The 18,279-nt window shown below is 45.6% G+C and overlaps 1 protein-coding gene across 1 annotated transcript; it reads right to left on the reverse strand.

Annotated features, from left to right (window-relative positions):
• Positions 1–5,107: 5,107 nt before the first annotated feature.
• On the reverse strand, positions 5,108–17,839 carry LOC135393958 (pre-mRNA-processing factor 6-like). Its single transcript, XM_064624338.1, has 23 exons — positions 17,715–17,839; positions 17,532–17,591; positions 17,341–17,434; positions 17,108–17,226; positions 16,943–17,021; positions 15,837–15,931; positions 15,141–15,222; positions 14,945–15,076; positions 13,062–13,156; positions 12,863–12,927; positions 12,661–12,788; positions 12,450–12,575; positions 10,449–10,616; positions 10,206–10,320; positions 9,938–10,116; positions 9,737–9,858; positions 9,539–9,632; positions 8,524–8,688; positions 8,280–8,456; positions 6,712–6,913; positions 6,500–6,638; positions 5,476–5,602; positions 5,108–5,393 (listed from the first exon to the last, which is right to left on the reverse strand). The coding sequence occupies exons 1-23, from the start codon at positions 17,813–17,815 to the stop codon at positions 5,241–5,243; spliced, it is 2,817 nt and encodes a 938-aa protein (XP_064480408.1). The 5' UTR covers positions 17,816–17,839; the 3' UTR covers positions 5,108–5,240.
• Positions 17,840–18,279: the final 440 nt, after the last annotated feature.

The raw sequence follows: 18,279 nt of genomic DNA on the forward strand, positions 1-18,279 counted from the left end.
ATTAGGCGGCATGTTTCTCGGGAAGGGAAAGGTGGTGGAGAGGAGGAGAGGAAAGGGTGAAGTGGAAGACCGAGCGGAATCCGCTCGGGGGGAGGATAGCTGCGTCCATGGGCCGACTTCAGGGGAACTGTGCCGGCATACGCCTATTACACATCTGAGGGAAACCCAGGAAAAACCCCAGACGGCACAGCCGGCCCGCGGATTCGAACCGCGGACCTCCCAGTCTCCAAGCGCACGCGTTACCGCTGCGCCACCGGAGCTGGTACGACGACGCCTGCTGCCGCAAGGCGAGCTTTGTAACCGTTCGTTCGCATGAGAGACAGGAGGAGCATCGCCAGACAGCTATAGACATGTCGTTCGTCAATGAAAAAATGGCTAAGAAGCAAGCGAGCTGGTGATGCATAATGTAAAACCCCGAGACTAGGGAACACGAAGGGACAGGCACAACACGAAGTCTCAAGCACAGCTGAAAATTTTGCTTCACGCACGAGAAATATATACACAAATTATATATTGAGACTTGGTGTTGCGTCTGTCCTTTCGTGTTCCCTAGTCTCGGGGTTTTACATTATGCATGTCGTTCGTGCTCACGGTGGCACGGTTGGCACCTTTACCTTATACGGACCAGAGGCGACCAGAAATGGCCTTCCTGTTGTAGAACTACAATAGTTGCTTTTTCTCTCGTGTAATTTGATTGATTACTTTATCTTATTTGATTTCGCATCGCTATACTCATATGGTCGTATTTGGCTGTATGTAATATATGCATAAAGTAATAATATTACGTGCCAAATGGCTGTATTAGGAGCGGGGAGCTGCAGAGATGATCTCCTTTCCCGTCCTGGGCGTCATTTTGAGACGACGCTCGTTCTTTTCCGAGCACTATAATATTTCAGAGAGGCACTTAAAAATCCATTTGGGTTCCTGTTGTAACAAGGCCCTGAAGATTGAGTTTCGGTAAATGAAAGCTACAGCGACCATCAGCTTCATTTGTCTTACGCCTGCACAGGTTTCCGGTCTTGGTGCGTACGTTTACTAGATAGGATATTTCAGCATAGTCTAATTACGAAGTAGTATCATTACTGTTCCGTTATACTCTTGTTGCAAGACTTTGCAGTATATGTAACTGAGATAGGGTATAACCACAATCCTCTTTAATGAGAAGCACCGCTTTGTGCGCCTATTGCAACACAACGCAGGATCATCGTTCATCCGTTAGGACGCCGTGTACTGTACGCACGTATCAGTGACGTAGCGTGGGGGCATAGGGGCGATCGCCAATTACCGACAGAGATAAGAAGAAAAGTTCGAAATAAGAACAGTGAAACTGTTTGTCACTTGAAAAAATCTTTTTTTCTTTTTTTTTTTAACATTGGGCGCTGTTGGAACGATCTTCTGGGCGTCTCAAAAACCGAGGCGATTGAAGCGAGGTTCGATATACCACGCCGGTGTAAAATTGCACCTAGGGCGCTTCGGGAGTAGACTGCGTGCGTTGAGACCGCAGCGCATATTCTCAAAGTGAAGCAACCGAAGCGCTTTCTACTGGAAGGAGGAGCTATGGTACCTGATGCGTTCCTGTTATGTACGAGGGGTGTTCAAGTGAAACCGGGACTCTCTGTCTCCTGCGTGTACAAATGGCTCGCGCTACTTCATTTTCGTGATTTTTCACACGCGACAGGCCTCCGCGTTCACCACGTGGTGGTCCAAAGTTTGTGCAAAACAGAAGACACGTGCTGGACAAGATGGCCGACAACGAGGTGAGCGCGCCCATCGAACAGCGAATTGTCAACAAATTTCTCGTGAATGAAGGCGTAAAGCGATCTGAAATTCACAGAAGACTTCAGGCTCAGTATGGCCACGATGCACTTAGCCGCAGCAAAGCGTTTTGAGTGGTGCAAACGGTTCCGAGACATCAGTCAGGACGATCCCGGCCGGGGCGGCTCAGAGCCCATAGTGTCAGAGTTCCTGAGAACATCCAGCTTGTGGAGCACCTGATCCTCAAGGACCGACGTATAACATGTCTCGAACTGGCTCGAAAGACGGACCTTTCTGTGGGAACGTTGAACACTATCATTCATGAACACCTCCAGTTTCGGAAAGCGGGGTCTCCTCGCCAAAGGAGTCCTCCTCCTAGAGGACAATGCACGCCCGCATACCGCGCATCTCACGACACGCACCTTACATGAACTTGGCTGGGAGTTGCGGCCACATCCCCCTTACAGTCCAGACCTCGCCCCCAGCGATTTCCATCTCTTCGGGCCACTGAAGGCGTTCCTTGGGGGCCGCCACTTCAGCTGCGACGACGAAGTCAAGAATGCGGTCCGATCATGGCTGCTACGCGCCGGTAAGGATTTCTATGCTGCTGACATCCAAGCCCTCGTGAGACGCTGGGACAAGTGCATTAGTGCCAGCTGGAGATTACGTTGAAAAATAAAACTAATTTCTCGCCTGTAAGTTCATTTTACTTTTGCGAAAAATGAAAAGTCCCGGTTTGACATGAACACCCCTCGTATCTTGTTTGGGGGCGCAATACCCGTTTCGCTCCGGGCGTTTGGAACCCCCCCCCCCCCCCACGCTACGTCGCTGGTACTTATACATAGGAACATTCTCTTTGGTGTGCTTGTTTGAGCTAAACCATCGTCGTTCGTCCTACGCTCGTACGACATTACGGATTCAACACTTCGGATTTATCAGAAGGAATCCGAAAAACAGTCGCAGAAAAAACAATTTGAGCAATGCGCAAAAACTCCACTTCTGGGCGGTTCCAATAATCGATAGCTCAGTAAAAAATGCTACGCCTAGACGAGTTCACAACTGTAGTTTCCTTTTGTGTCGAGATTGCCTCGCGTCGCGGGTTACTAGCGGAGCATGCGGTTGAGGCTCGCATCGATACCGCGAGGTGGAGAATTAGGAGGACACGACGTTAATAATGCGCGTAAATACGCCAATAGCACAAAACAACCGTGACACTTTCTCGTAAAGTTACACAGTAGCGAGCGAGCGAAACGCACAGCAGCACGGCTTTGGTAAAGAGCCGTGCAACCAGCTCACAGCTGTTACAAATGATTCGAGGGGAATGTTTCGTACATGCACGGTTGCCTCATCTGAAAGTTCTTTTTTGTTAAGGTACCGAGGTACTTCCAAAGCGCTGGAAGACCTGTTGTCAGTGATTTAACCAGACCCCTCTATACCCCCCAAATGTTCAGTGACTCCCCCTAACTTTTTCAACTGTGTACCCCCTACAGGGGGTGCCCTTGCGATTTCGGCTTTAGACACATGTCATAATAATGAACCCCGACCTTTTCCAACACCCCTCCGTGCTTGGGATTCTGGATAAACCACTGCCTGTTGTATTGAACGCCATGGAGACAACACCAAAAATCTTGACTTCATGTACCTTGTTTGTTGAATATAGATTACGACGCGGGGGAAAAAAATAGTTCTCATTTGACTCGACCACCAACTGACTCGACTGACCAACCCTGAGGAGGCTGCATGCAGCCTCTTGCCTTGGTCTACCGGCGTGACATAGGCCCGAATCGCTCATTATCTACTATAGGACTACTATTATACAAGGGACCATCGCATCCGGAAACATGCGTACGAGACCGATACGGTAGTGTTCATCACCTGTTCACTGTCACCTTAGTAAAGTTTCTCTTCCGGAAACAGCTTACATATTAAATAAATGACTTCTAAAGATCCGCACTCTCTCTAAGCCAGCCACAGCGGCAGTAACACCGCGATGACGTCAGTTAGGAACACTAATGGAAGCGCAGCGCAGGTGATTATCTCCGACGTCGTCTGCTTCGCGTTCGAGCCGCAATAGACTACTACATGAAAAGTACTCCGTATTAATACGCAGACCAGTGTGAATTCTGACGCGACCATGTTGCGTGGAACACTGCGTTACGCCCCTTGCTGTACGAACACGTCCGACTCTAAAAACAACACTCCACCCCAACAACGCAGAATATCCTCTGGATGTACGAATAATGTCCTGACGGATTCGTACACCCAGAGGATATTCAGTGTCGTTCGTGCACAAGCAGATCACAGACTCTCCGCGACCAGCCGACCCTCCCGCCCGTCGGTCGGTCGCCAAGGTCCCTCCTGCCGCTTCCTGATTGCACTCGTCCGCGCAAAAAAGGGCGCTCACTGATTGGCCTTGTCTGAGTGACGTTTTCTCTGATTTCCAGAGAGGGAATTTCGGAATACTCTCAATATCCCTCGTCTGCTCTTGCCATGCGGTGCATCAAACTGCACAGGAACAACTCCGCTAATTCGCGCCGGATTGTCGGCGTGTCAGTGATGAACGCGGAGTAAAGCGGCGCTATAGTTTGGGAATCGACCGTGACGGATGCGACAGTCCCTTTTGTCCAGAGAGAATGGAAAAAACTAGCCTAGTGAATACACAAGAAGCGGACAGAAGCGACGTGCACGCCGAGGTGGACGCGACATTTTTCAAATCCCCCTAATTTTCTGGGATACCCACAATACATCAGTGCGCGTTATTCAGCGGAAAATACGGTAAGTCGGACGTGGCTCTTTCCATACTGGCGTCTACCCCAACATCTTGCCCGATCAAGTCACAGATATCTGGTAGTTCAATTAGTATCTTCCCGAGGTGGACGTCGTAGTATGCGGGTGCGCCGAAGTAGAATTCAGAGCATCTGTTTTACAGCTGTTATCTCCTGTTGTGCCATACCCTGAACTTGTTTCATTCGGTTGTACCTTGCCCCATTCTGTGCTACGTGCCTTAAACATAACGTTTTTGCCCTTCTGTAATGTGATGCCTAAAAAGACCCTTGACCTGTGCATAATAAATAAATAAATATGGGAATGTGATGACATTCATCCGTTGGTTAGGCAGTGCTTAGTGTTCTCCAGTGCTTGTAGTGGTGGCAGAATTTGAACTTTGGTAAGTTCATGTTTGGAGTTTTTTTAGTTTTACCCTCAGTGATGATGATGCAAATCCGGAGGTAAAAACAGGTTTTACCGCTTTTAACCCTAAAAACAAGGCTATAGTAATTATGAAATACAATGTAGCATTCGGTGGAAATATTTCTGGTTTATGCTGGTGCTGCTTTAGAACTTGCATCTCATATTGTTATTTTGGCCCCAAAGATTTTCTTGGAGTGTTGCTTTAGTTTATTTCCCCGACCAGCTGTTATGAAACAGTTAGGTTGCGTGTTAGGCTTTGTACAGGCTGTTTCTCGCAGTGCACATGGGAGAAATGATCATGAAGGTATTTCTAAAGAGTCTGCAACCAGGACAAGGATCTCCTCTGTTTTCTTCCTCCAGTTTACGATGTCTTTTGACACCTTGCACCACATTGGACCGTGCCTAGGCTCAGCTAGCACACAGCGTTTTTTGACGTCTTCTTGCTGTTCCTGAAGAAGGAAATTTGGAATGTCAGTTAACAAAGTGCTACGAAGCAATAAAGCGGTAAGCGAGGGCAGGTTATCAGCTAACCTCTGTTCCGTGCAAGAGCTCAAACTTGTAAAAGTATGCCCACGCATCCCCCAGGTCGGCCTCGATCTTTACCGTCCTGTTCATCCACTCGCGAACCTTGTTGGTCTTGCGTTCTGTCCAAAAGAGCCTAGAAGAACAGAAGAGGTTGCGCCCTATTAGGTACGTTCTCTCTCACTCCCCAACAACACCGAATATCCTCTGGATGTACGAATGACGTCCTAACGAATTCGCACGTCCGACGAATCCGTTAGGACGTCATTCGTACATCCAGAGGATATTCGGTGTTGTTGGGGCTGATGTCACACAATGTGCATTTGCAAAGCGCGATCCATTGAGTGGGCATGCAGCCTGAGAAGTGGCAAGACTTGCTTCCAATGCCCTCTGTTGCACTGAATGTGAACAAGTTGTGCGTAGAAAGTGTTCGGTGTACAAGTACGTTTGAGTGGTTGAGTCAGTGGTGTAGTCAGAAAATACCGTATTTGAGCGCATAATTTGCACACTTTCACTCCCCCCAAAAAAGTTGAAAAAGCACCCAAAAAGTACCCACAAAAAAGAAGTTGTGGGTGCGCAAAGTGCGCGGGAACATTAGAAACCATATTAAAATGACGCTAAATACCGTATTTAAGCGCATAATTTGTGCACTTTTTCTCCCCTCCACTCAAAAGTTGAAAAAGCACCCAAGAAGCACCACACACACACAAAAAAAAGTTGTGGGTGCGCAAAGTGCCCAGGAACATTAATACCATATTCAAACAACGCCGTACTCCCCAAAACTAAATCGTATACTGGTCTATGTGTCTATGGGATTTACTGATTACATAAACACTGACGAGGACATTGCAATTAGTCATTGCAGGCTGCTTGTGACACTGTGATAAATTATTATTTATCAATGAAGCAGCGAAGAAGTGTAACTCGCTTTGCGCATTTGAATTACCGTCCAAACATTTTACCAACCCATTTCGAGAAAAGCGGCACGAAAATGTGTTAAACAAGCACAAGACACTTGTCAAAGTAGGCTCACTTGCTCACGGCCAGAAGAACGTAAGGGTCATGTTCACATCGCTTGAGGGCATCTACGCTCTTTGTTTTCCTTTGCGGACGAGGCTCCATGAAAATGGCTTCAGCCCACAGAATGCCACTGGTAGGACAATCCTGCATTGCTGTCGAGAAGAACAGAAATTACTGCACACGCGGGCAGGGAGGGGGAAGAAATAAGCTCGTGTACACACTTACCTTTGGCCATAAGTGTCAGCGCTATCTCCTTGTTGCCAGCACGGGTTTCTATTCTCACGGCTTCCAGCCAAAGATCTGGGCAACAAGGGTTGCGGAGACGAGCCTTCTCCAGAACAGACCGTGCCTTTGTCAATGCCCCACCGCGTTCTTCAAGACGGGACAGTAGCAACCACAGTGGTATTGAAGTAGGGCATTTCTTGAGCTGCACACGAGATCATCTCCAGTGAATCAAAATAGAATCCTATGTCTCCGGATTAAAACTGGTGAAGTCAGCTTTTACACCCCCCCCTCCCCCATTTGTGTCGTCGTCGCGTCTGATAAAACACGGAAAACTCAAAGCCGAAACCCACCAAAGCGTGATCGAAGGCACTCATACTGGCTGTGGTGAACGTTATATAGGTGCTTCACATTTGGCTCTGCCTTCATCATGTGGTGCCATGAGGTTGTCAGAGTGTCTCTCAGAGTGTCAGAGTGTCTCCTATCATGGCAAGTGATTACAGTCAAACTCCTTTACAACAAAACTCAGGGGAAAGCAAAACAAATTTGCAGTAAAGGTATTTTCGTTAAAAAGGTTGTCCATTATTGGACCTATAGGGCTCCAGCGGGACCGCAAAAAAATTTGCCGTAGTGGTATTGTCGTTAAAAAGGTGCTCGCTATAAAGGAGTTTGACTGTATGTAAAATGACCTGACAGAGCAAAATATTAGAGCTGTGCGAATATTCGAAATTTCGAATATGAAACTACTATCTGATGGTATTCAAATGCTATTCGGCAATCTATTTTCGAAATTTTCCAATATTTTTCGAATAGTAATAGAAGCGAGGTAGCGCTATCGCCATTCTGCAAGTGGGCTTCGCCTCATTACATCCGAGAGTTAGGTTAAACCCACTTCACGTTACCGCCATTGTTTTTTTTTTTGGTGTGCGGCTCCATTCTGCAAGTCGGCTTCTCCTCATTACACTCACGTGTTAGGTGTAGCCCGCTTTAACACTGTTTACAATATTCTGTCACTATAAGGTCTAAAACTTCTGTGACCTCATGGTCAACACTGTACTCTGAGCACTGCATGCTCCAGTAAATATCTCCCAACTTTCACAGTTATGTTCGGTAACAGATGGAAATATGTGCAGTTTCTAAAAAAAAGTGCAGGAAATTCACAATGTAAACACAGAACTGAGGAGATGGACACAAAGCAGGCTGCATGGAACATGTTGATTAACTCTCAATGGAGTTCATCCCACTAATGCAGTCTACCACACACATGTTACAGATGTTACACGTGTTAAATGAACTATCATCGACAATGTGCTATGCTGCTTAAAGCAGATGACAGAAGCACTATTTTTAGTAGCACAGTGTACTTCTGCAACATATTCTGCTGGCATTTGCATTAAGCTGCAGGCCCGCGTGTCACACAACGCCCTGCTCCATGGTTGTCAACTCAAGTTGTTTCAAGCTACTATGTGCTTTTAATCTTGGTCAAGGTATTTTACGAATTCCATCAAAACCACCAAAAGGACTAACAGGCAATGTACACTTCTACAGTACTACGATAACTAACTACTTACCCCTATATTGTAAGTCCCCCTGGCCTCTTCAATGTATCCTTGGCTCTCCAGAATCTGTCCCTTCATCATCCACAACTTTGCAAAGTCTCCGTACAGCTTCAACCCTTCCTCTATCAACTCCATGGCTTGTGAGAGGTCACGTAGGGCCCACTCCAGGCGCACAGATTTCATCATAACCTATTCAACAGCATCAGTAACATGGTCAAAGACATCAAAGGCTAAGAGTCTGCGGTATGACACTAACCCTGGCAGTCGGAGCACTCGACCGTGCCTTAGCCAGGAGTCGCCTAGCACGCTCAAACTCGTTGTTCTCACTTTCCAGCTTCACGGCTGCGAGCCAGATTTCTTCACTGTTTGGATTAGCTTGGAAGGCCAAAGACAGAATACTCCTAGCTGCTGGAATGTCCTCCTGAAAATCAGTCCCCATTTAGCAACAAAAGTGGCAGAAGGCATAAGAAGTGCCTGTATATATATCAAAAAAGCAATGCAGGAGAGTGAAATGGCGTTCCCTTGCAGCACACGACCTACTAGATTATAATGACCGTGTCATGATCGGCAACCCCTACGAGAAGCCCATCTGCATGATCTGCTAGGAGCGCTATGTATCGGCCCGCGAGATCTACATCGTGATTGGACAACGGAAATTTGAATTTTGATCGCGCAGGAGCGGATGTATGACTACCGTAGCAGACGACAGCAGCAGCTCCTATGAAAATGCGTAAAATGACGATGATAATCTACTTTAGAAAGAAGCATCTCCCAATGGACATCCACCCCCTGTACAAAAATATTAAGGTAAGCTGAAGTACGAAGTACTATTGTAGAAATTGAGGAAGCAAGCTTGGAAAAGATTGGAGAACAGCCAGTAGAGTATGTCAAGGGCGTATGCCCTGAGGGTATCAAAATAAATAAATAAAGGGTTTACAATCATGCTATCTCAGCATAATGACAATGTAATCGAAACACAGTAACAGCAACATCTAAGGCACACAAGCGAACGCTACTAACGCATCCTGGTGCTGCGTAACACTGTACTATCATGCGAGACATTTTTATTTTTTAGTCATTATAGCATTTCACGGCAGTGAGCTTCCGTAATTTAGTCAGACACGAATACTCGTACGATTTCTCCTACGGGAATGCAAAAATTCCACTTCACATTACATGTCGGCATATAGAGGAGAAGCAATGTAAGGAGATGCGCAAAATGCATTTGTACAGACAATACGATAGTGACCCCGTATCTCAGCAGAACTTACAGCCATCCACTTGGACTTGGCACCCATGAGCCACAGGACTTCAGCCTTGGGACAGTGAGCGACAGCCCTCTGGAGAAGGGCTTCCAATGTTTCCCTAGAAAGAAAAGATTTGCACAAAATTTAACACTAAGAAAATCTAGCAGCGAAAGGAGCAAAATACACGCAAACGGGACTCTCTGTTCCATTACAGACACTAACCTTGTGCCGTTGCTTTTCTCAAAATAAGCTGCACGCAGCCAGATGCTCTTCTTGCTCGGAAACACAGAAATGGCGTGAGCATAGATAGCACGAGCACATTCCTTGGCCCCCTGCGCAGCAACCTGGCAAAGCAGAAGAACATGCCCTGTGTAGCATGACTTGCACTGAAATCTGTAGCAAAAGGTGGCAAAGAGAACCTACAGCTTCGGCATCTTCCATCCACGTATGTTTCCGATCTTCATCTTCAACGCCGATCCCCACGACTGCCCGGATGATGGCCTGGCAAGTCAGAATGGACTCTGACTTCTCACACTCCACAGCATCTTTCAACCACTGCTCCCTGTTTATCTCAACCCCATTGGCACGCAACGACGCAATGGCTGCAAATTTATGGCCGCGTCAGGAATCTCCGCGGAGGCACTCGGAAACGAGAAGGCACAATGCACGAGAGACAAAATGGGATTTTTACCTCTGTCTACGATTTTTTCCACCATGTGCGCATTGCCATTTGCTTCTTCTAGTTTCGAAGCAGTTATCCAGATCTGGCGATCTGTGGGGATGTTCTCACGTGCCTTGTTCAGAACCTACGTTGTAGAGCAGTGCGTAAGAAGCGGCCTAAGCAAATCAAACCTAGTCAATATTTGAAAAAATTCGAGGCAATATCTACTAGCTTTTCACACACTAAAGGGAATGTGTAGCAGGAGGTTTATACCTTACGAGCATTGTCATAGTTTTCGAGGCGTGCCAGAGCCAGCCAAAGCTCAACGCTGGTTGGGCAACACTCCACGGCTCGACTTAAAAGAATGCGAGCATCCTCTGGTTCTTCCAACTCTACAGCTGCTTTCCACAACCTCACGGAGTTGGGGATGCTTTCTAGAGCCTTTGGAAAGCCAAACAAAAATGTGAAATGAAATATACCACGGGACATCTACTGCAAAAGCACTGCACTGCTCTGAAAGAACATGAGAACAAGCACAAACCACAGTACTTCTGGAGGACTTGTAGAAAAACATATTCCTTGACGATGAGGAGAAATCTGAGGCAACACAAAGGGAAGTCCTTCACGCTGTCTCAGACTCACTCCCCCGTTTGTACTTTTTGAGACCTCCTCAAATGTGGCAAAAATCAGAGTAATACAAGTTTGAATTGGCTTATAACTAGAGCCTGAAGTTTTCAGGAAATATTTTTTTCTAAATTTGAGGGGGGGGGGGGTAAAAATCGGGTAAATAAACATGTGCACTAAATTGATGTGAATTCGAGCGAAAAAAACTCCCGGTATGCTAAATTTGGGGAGAAATCAGGCTCAGTTGCTCAAACTAAAGAAGCGTATACGAAGAGGGGAGTCAAGTCCTGTGGATCACATAAACAAAATACAGAAACCGACACTGAAGTTTTTTGTTTAAGTTTAATTTGTACAAGCTTTCGCGTGGAGGTCCACGCTTCCTTAGGTACTAAGTGAAGTGGTGACACACATAAGTATATATAGTATAGCCATATACACGACTAAACATACTGCTGTACAGAGAAATGTAATGGTTTGGTACAAACGGTGATGTAACTGCATTTGCTGCCAAACAAGTAAGTTAATGCGTTCCTACAGACATCCCAGTGAGGGGAATTTGCCGGGTAAAAATCGGGTTTCACCCTAAAGGGTGAACCTTCAATTCGGGGTGCAAATTCGGGGAAGAATCGGGTAAAACCCTAAAACTTCAGGCTCTACTTATAACACCACTAGGCAGCAGGATAACTTCTCTTTGTTACCTATTTTTGCCCTACCTCGTAATACCTCGAAACATATAATTGCCAAAAACAAGAAGCCCTATATACATTACTCAAAGTCCATTACGCCAGCTCGTTCTGTCTCCTGCTCCTATGCTCAATCTCTTCATTTTTTTTTTTCTTTTTTCTCTTTTCTGGTGGACATCATTGATACTATGTACTGACTCATAGCCTTGGAGTTACAAGAAGATTATTTATGTATATATTACAGTGAAACCCGCGTATAACGACACTGACAGTAATCCCGAACTCCATCGTTATACGGGGTATATCGTTAAACGAGGGCTGACCTAAATAGCACATCCCCGAAAAGTCGTGCGCCACCCCGCGTGTAGCAAAACAGAAAGAAACAGATGCTAAGAAAAAACGCGAAGCTGTGTGACATCGCACTGGCTTGGGAAAACAGCGACCAGAACTCGTGGAGAGAATCACGGAACATATCGGACATCTTCTGGCAACACTACACGTCACCATTCCGCAAATCGGCTTCACCTAGCGCCTGCGTGCTTTAGGAGAAGCTTGCTTTAGAACACTGTCGCGCGACTCGCGGGTTTAATTCTTTTGATGCGAATTTTGGATGATACGAATTCTTTCCGCTACCCCGTGAGATTTGTATAATCGAGATTGTACTGTATCTTATCGCGGTGAAAATCGCCGCGAGGTTACGCGCACGAGACAGCGTCCCACATCGTCATACGAGTACTCGGAACCGCGGCCTCCATCGCTGTACGCGGGTCGTTTTCCCATAGAAACAATGTATATTTTGACGGTAAAATCATCGTTTTACGAGGGATATCGTTATACGCGATATCGCTATCCACGGGTTTTACTGTATTTATAGTGAAAATAGGTTGTGAATAGCATCAGATATCCATATCACGCTCAAAATTTCGAATATTCGCACAGCTCTACGAGACACAAGCCAAAAAATTACCTTCCGAAAGACTCGCTTCTTCGCTTTCAGCTCCACTTCGAGGTCTGCAGCCTTTATCCACAGACGTACAGAGTTTGGAATTTGCCTTACGGCCTGCGTTATCACTGCTTTAGCCAAATCTGCTGGCTGCAAGAAATTGACCATAAAAGAAACGTTGCACTGTGTGTAAACCTGTAAGCAACACAAAAGGACACCCAGAAATTAGGCTTACCTGCAAACGTGCAGCTTCAAGCCAAACGTCTTCAGAATGTGGGCACATCTCACATCCCTTCATGATGAGATTGCGAGCGCTCTGGATCTTCCCGGTGACCTCCTCAAGTCGTGCAGACGCGATCCAAGCTGAGAAAGAAATAAGCGCGAGAGAGTGAAATTGCACGTAGTCAATAAAATTATTTTGGGGCAAAAGTGTGTACCTGGTGGATGATTCGGGTTTGTCTCACGTACGGATTTCAAAAGCAGACGAGCTTTCTTGATGTCACTGTTATTGGAGAAACAGTGGTATATTTTGAGCGTGAAGCACATGAATTCAAAATAGCCAAAAGCAACTAGTTCTGCACTTCAAAGTTGTGCAGGGTGGCGCAGATGGTCAAGGTTTACACCTTGGCACATTACCTAATGTCAGCTCCATGTGACGGGATCATGGACTGAAGGTCGGTGAGGTACCCTTTGGGGTCAACGACTGTCTGACCTGTAACAGAATCTGAGACCTGAAAACAATGTAAGAATGGTGAGAAAAATTTATTAAACTTTGAACCAGGGTATGTCACGGAGCGGACGTGTCTCCGTATGTCCGAATATACAAGTTATATTCAGTTCTCTTCCTGTTTCCGACAACAACAACAACGAAAGTATGCCGATTTCAAGTACAATTCAAAAAATTCAATTTCTTGTGATGAAAGTTAGTCAAGTGCTCTGAGTTACGGTAACAGTTCGCCAGATATACTAGAGCTGTGCAAATAGCAAACTTTCCAAATCGAATTGAATACGAATATCTCACACAGACTGCGAATCGAATTCGAATAAGTTCGAATATCTCAGTTTGCGAAATTCTTCTTAGCATTGTGCCCGTTAGGACAACTGCAACTCCTAAAGGGTGATCCTTACAGCCTGACCATGACAAGGGCAGAAGAACGTTTACTTCAGATATTCAAATGGGCCTTACATTGCTGGGATCAACTGCGCAACACATGCATATACAGCTGTCTGCTGCATATGCATCCTATAGTCGCCTATAGTCATGTCTGATGTGAATAGAGTACACCACATGCTGTCGTGAAAAGCTTTCCGCAGCTCTTCTTGTACCTTCTTTCTGGCATTATCGTGAATTTTCAATATGGTCACTCGCAAAAGGGTTGTTCCTGAACGCAGAGCGCAATCGGGGACTGCTTCGGCCCTTAATTCGTGGAATCCGCGGTCGGTGACAACACAGAACAGTTGCAGGTACAATTGCAATCATTTGCACAAGTTTAGCCTTTCTTCACACTGGCAACCTCTCTCTATGCTGCATGGGTTCGGTTATTTTAAGACTGACATTGTTTTCCGTACCTGTCGTTTTCCCTGTGATGGTTATCGAAAATCAACTTGTGCTACTTCAAATGATTCACTAGAGCCAATGTTGCACCTGTTGATGTTCGCAGTATAGCACCGCATGCCTTGCATTTTCCAGCTGCTTTGGAGTACTCTAAGTAATCCCATATACGACCCCTCCTCTTTGTCGGTGGTTCATTAGTTGTCTGGTCCACCTCTGTATCCTCTACCTTAAGATTGACAAGGTTTTTCAGTGTCGAAGAGCAACACTACGTGCTAAGCCAGCTAGCTTGCTGCTAGCTAGCGTGCTAAGCTAAGCTTCTAGCTTTTGTTTCGCAATCTGTAAGCGCACCCCGATGATGATGATGATGATGATGATGGCAACGGGGATGATGGTGATGCCAATCGAGCAGATTGTATTTCGCACATTGTTCTCGTGTTCGCCGTCAAAGTGGCAGCGATAGTGTTGCGCGTCCTTTCAATGTTCCAGCAGTAGTATCTGAAAACTTTGACTATGTGTACAAAAAGTAAGTTCGAATACCTATCGAATAGTGTGAACTATTTGATTCGAATTTAAAGTCTCAAATATTCACACAGCTCTATCTACTATTGATCCCATAATTTTCTGACAAGTAGATTATTTAACACACTTTTGTGACACATAAGGTGATGGACACATTTGGTGGTTGATTCCAATTTGAAGTCTCAAATATTTGCACAGCTCTATATGCTATTCATCCCATAATTTTCTGACAAGTAGATTATTTAACACACTTTTGCGGCACATTAGGTGAAACACACTATGTAGCCGGCTAAAACAAAGTACTTCACAATTTGTAACAACTTTGCCGTAACTTTGCATGACACGTATTCTCTGCTTGGTTTTACAAGGCTGCTACAATGCGCAAACTAGAAGCACTGTAGTTTTAAAAATTGTCTAAAAATTTCTACGCAAGGTTGCATGATACCTGGTTCAACTTGATGTCCATAAGTGTGTTCCTAGCCTGGCCAATTTTTCGAAGATCAAGGTCCGCCGCTGGAGTAGCCCATCCCGGAGTTGCTGTTCCTGGGAATGGGGTGGTAAGTCCTGCACCGAAAGCCTGAGAAAGAAACAAGGCACGAGTCACAACTAAAACTTGGAATATTAAACAACGAAAGCCTCACCTGCTGGCGTGGGTCCAGTGTAGTAACAGATTCAGATCCAATGCCGGCTTTTGCAAGGATGGAGTCCGGCATAGGAGTAAACCTTGAAATTGAAAAAGGGCGTGTGTGTGAAATGTATGAAAGCTAGGATTTTAAAGTGACGGTCGCATCCGGAAACCCATCTAGGAAACCGATGCCGCTGTGTTTGGCATTGGCAAACAGTCTACATGGCTAATTTTTTTGTTCCAAAAGTCCTCAGACTATATTTGAGATTCTTCATGATATATTTGATATTTCATAGATATATCTGAGAAGATCAGGGCTGTCTCAGCGGCTGCGGAAGCTCCAGCGGCGTGATGTCACTCTGTAAGCGAAGGAGCAAGAGGGCAGCATGCTGAGGAGGAAAGGCGTCATCAAGACGCCCTGTAACTCTACGAGGTGCCCGCACGCCCACGGCATTCCTTTCTCAAAGGCGAGCCGTCATTGGCCGGTTACAGAACAGATGTTTCCTTGTTTTTCCAGAGAGGGAATTCCGGCATGCCCTCAATATCCGTCGTCTGCTTTTGTCATATATTCCATCGAATAACAGTGAAACTACACCAGTATTTCGTGTGTGATTTTCGATAGCATGGTCAGTGGTCCGCAAAGAAGTAAGTGACACTATATGTAGTTTCGAAATCAAATGGAACAGATGCGATCATCCCTTTGACGACTCACTTTTCAGGACGGGGATTTCTCTGACGTTTGTTACGAGCATCACCAACTTCAGGGATGGTTTTCCACTCGTCTTCCGATACTTGTGACAGATCTCTCTGTAAATTATAGCAAAGTGTTGTGAAACAAAGAGAACAACAGATGGGAAAGCGCAAAGACCTAGCACTGCCACCACCAAATTCCCTGAACTTTGCCAGGTTTTTGTTGACTACTGCAAGCGAATTCCATGAACAAAACAAAAGGGAACGTGGTGCCTGTTGCTATGCTTTGATACAGATCCCTTGCAATAAACAGATCATTTAGTATTACTGAGGCTGCCCTACTTTTCTGCCCCCGAGCTTGTCGTATTGGCGAACTGCTACTCTCGGCAACGTTGCTTTCACATTGCTGATCGGCACTCGATATTCGCTGCGCATCGCCACGACACTTGCCTCGATTTTTCCCCCCCGACTACAGCTGCATTTTGGCAAATTCCCTAACAATCCCACTACTTTCCCAGTCGCATCAAAATTCCCCAATAAATCCCGGTTTTCCAGGTTGGTAGATAACCCTGATAGAGGGTTTGTGCGGATGAAACACCACATTTATAACACACACTAGAACAAATACAAAAGATATGTGAGAGCCGCTACAGTGTGTGCAACAGGATGTGTAACTGCAGTGTTGCTTGGTTCACAAGTTCTTGGAAATAACACGAAATTCTCAAGCAATCTAGATTTCTTACCGTAAACTGAACAAAAAAAGAAAACGCTCCCCATGGTGCTAATAATGTTCTTGTGCGGACAGGTTCTCTCTCCCTTTCAAACGCACATTTACACACACACACACACATCAAATGACAAAAATGTGTGTGACCTGATACTTGTACTGAACAAATCATGCCCGATTACACAAGAGGCTTAGACACTAAACACACAAAACGAACAAGGGTCTTGCAGCAAACAGTTTTTGGAAGATGAAACCAAACTTTGCGTGCAGCTGTCTGGTACTTCATTTGCCTTTGGTACATCTCAGTGCAGATCACCTGCCCTTCTTTATTTTTGATAACACTTTGGAAACGTGGTACTCATGCCAAGCCAATTGCCGTGACCAAAAAAACAAAGTTTTACTTTGAGATCTGAGAACTGTTGCTGAATCTTGGGGCGCTCCTGACGATAACGCTCCAATTCCCGGCGAAGCTTGGTCTCTCTGGAAAAAAATAAGTGTTGTGCGTCATGCAAGTGCCAATGTTGCAAGAGAAAGCTTAAGAATTACCCGGGTGCAGCCACACTAACCTGTATTCCTTTCTTTTCTCGTCCATCCTGCGGTCAATAGCTTCGTAGATGGCATCTGCTTCTTCATCATCCTTATCATACGGGTCTTTGCTGAACAAACTGCCACCATACCCCGCGAACTGTTTGTAAACAAAGCATGGTGAAACACACAAAGCATGGCAAAACACACAAAGCATGGCAAAACACGCAAAGACTGCTGTCCCTCCATTCATCTTAACTTAGTAAGATGATACCTCATCGTAGTTAGAGTCGTTCAAATCTTCATCATCATCTTCCTCCTCTTCCTTCTTTTTGTTACGTTTGCTGGGCGGCGCATGTCTGTCATCTCTGCATAAGTACACATTACGACCAGTCAGAAATTTAGTCTTCCGTTGAGCGAACACCTAATAGCTTGAATGTAATCTCTGAAGGTTCCTGTACTCACGGAACGTCACTTGCATCTCGAGCCGGACCGATATCAGACCGTGTTGTGAATCCAGTAGCTCTGAAAAGTGCGACAGCGTTTAAGCAGTTTAAGAGGCTTCTAGATATTCGTACGTTCAGCGTGCAGCTTAAAAGCTAGAGATCACTTCGTGCAAGCTTTCACTAAGTACCACAATGTTCATACCCTCTTCCGACACCGGCTACGTATCCCAGAGGTGCGGGGACACCTATAAAATGCTTTCTTTTCTTGGCTACCAGAGAATTTGGAGCTCCCATAGTCGCCATTTTGTTATCCGTTGGATTGGATCGGATATCCTGAGTAGCCTATGGATTTGAAGGCCAGAAAGGAACATTGTTGCTTGAATGTTCGCAGGCTCTAACTACTTTGAACCACTGCACCATGCACTGTACCGACTGACCCAACTATGTACTGGAAATGAACTAACGGAAGCTGAAAGCTGTAGTTTCCCCAGAAACCAACCCATGGGAGAAGGTTGAGGGGTGCCAAGCTTCTACGAATGGGATGTATGTTTATTGATACAGCTGTATTGTACAGCTGATTGAGCTGTATTGTGCAATCACAGAAATTTCAGAAGGCGTTTCAAATAAACAGAGGGGATTAGGGAAATCCATGGCTGAAAGTCTCCATGAAATGCGACTAGTGATCAAGTAAAAAGGCATAAAATATGCTATGAGCTTTCAACGCACATGAAAATCAATTTTGCAACCGAAGAGCAATCGTATAGACT

The sequence above is a fragment of the Ornithodoros turicata genome, chromosome 5 (assembly GCF_037126465.1).
Source record: "Ornithodoros turicata isolate Travis chromosome 5, ASM3712646v1, whole genome shotgun sequence".
NCBI lineage: Eukaryota > Metazoa > Arthropoda > Arachnida > Ixodida > Argasidae > Ornithodoros > Ornithodoros turicata.

Coding starts and splice junctions, on each gene's coding strand:
- LOC135393958 (XM_064624338.1), bottom strand. CDS start 17,815: ATGGCGACTATGGGAGCTCCAAATTCTCTGGTAGCCAAGAAAAGAAAG. Junction 10,617..12,449: donor AGAAGCGAGTCTTTCGGAAG/GTAATTTTTTGG, acceptor GGCTTTCCAAAG/GCTCTAGAAAGCATCCCCAA. Junction 9,859..9,937: donor GGATGGAAGATGCCGAAGCT/GTAGGTTCTCTT, acceptor CTGCTTTGCCAG/GTTGCTGCGCAGGGGGCCAA.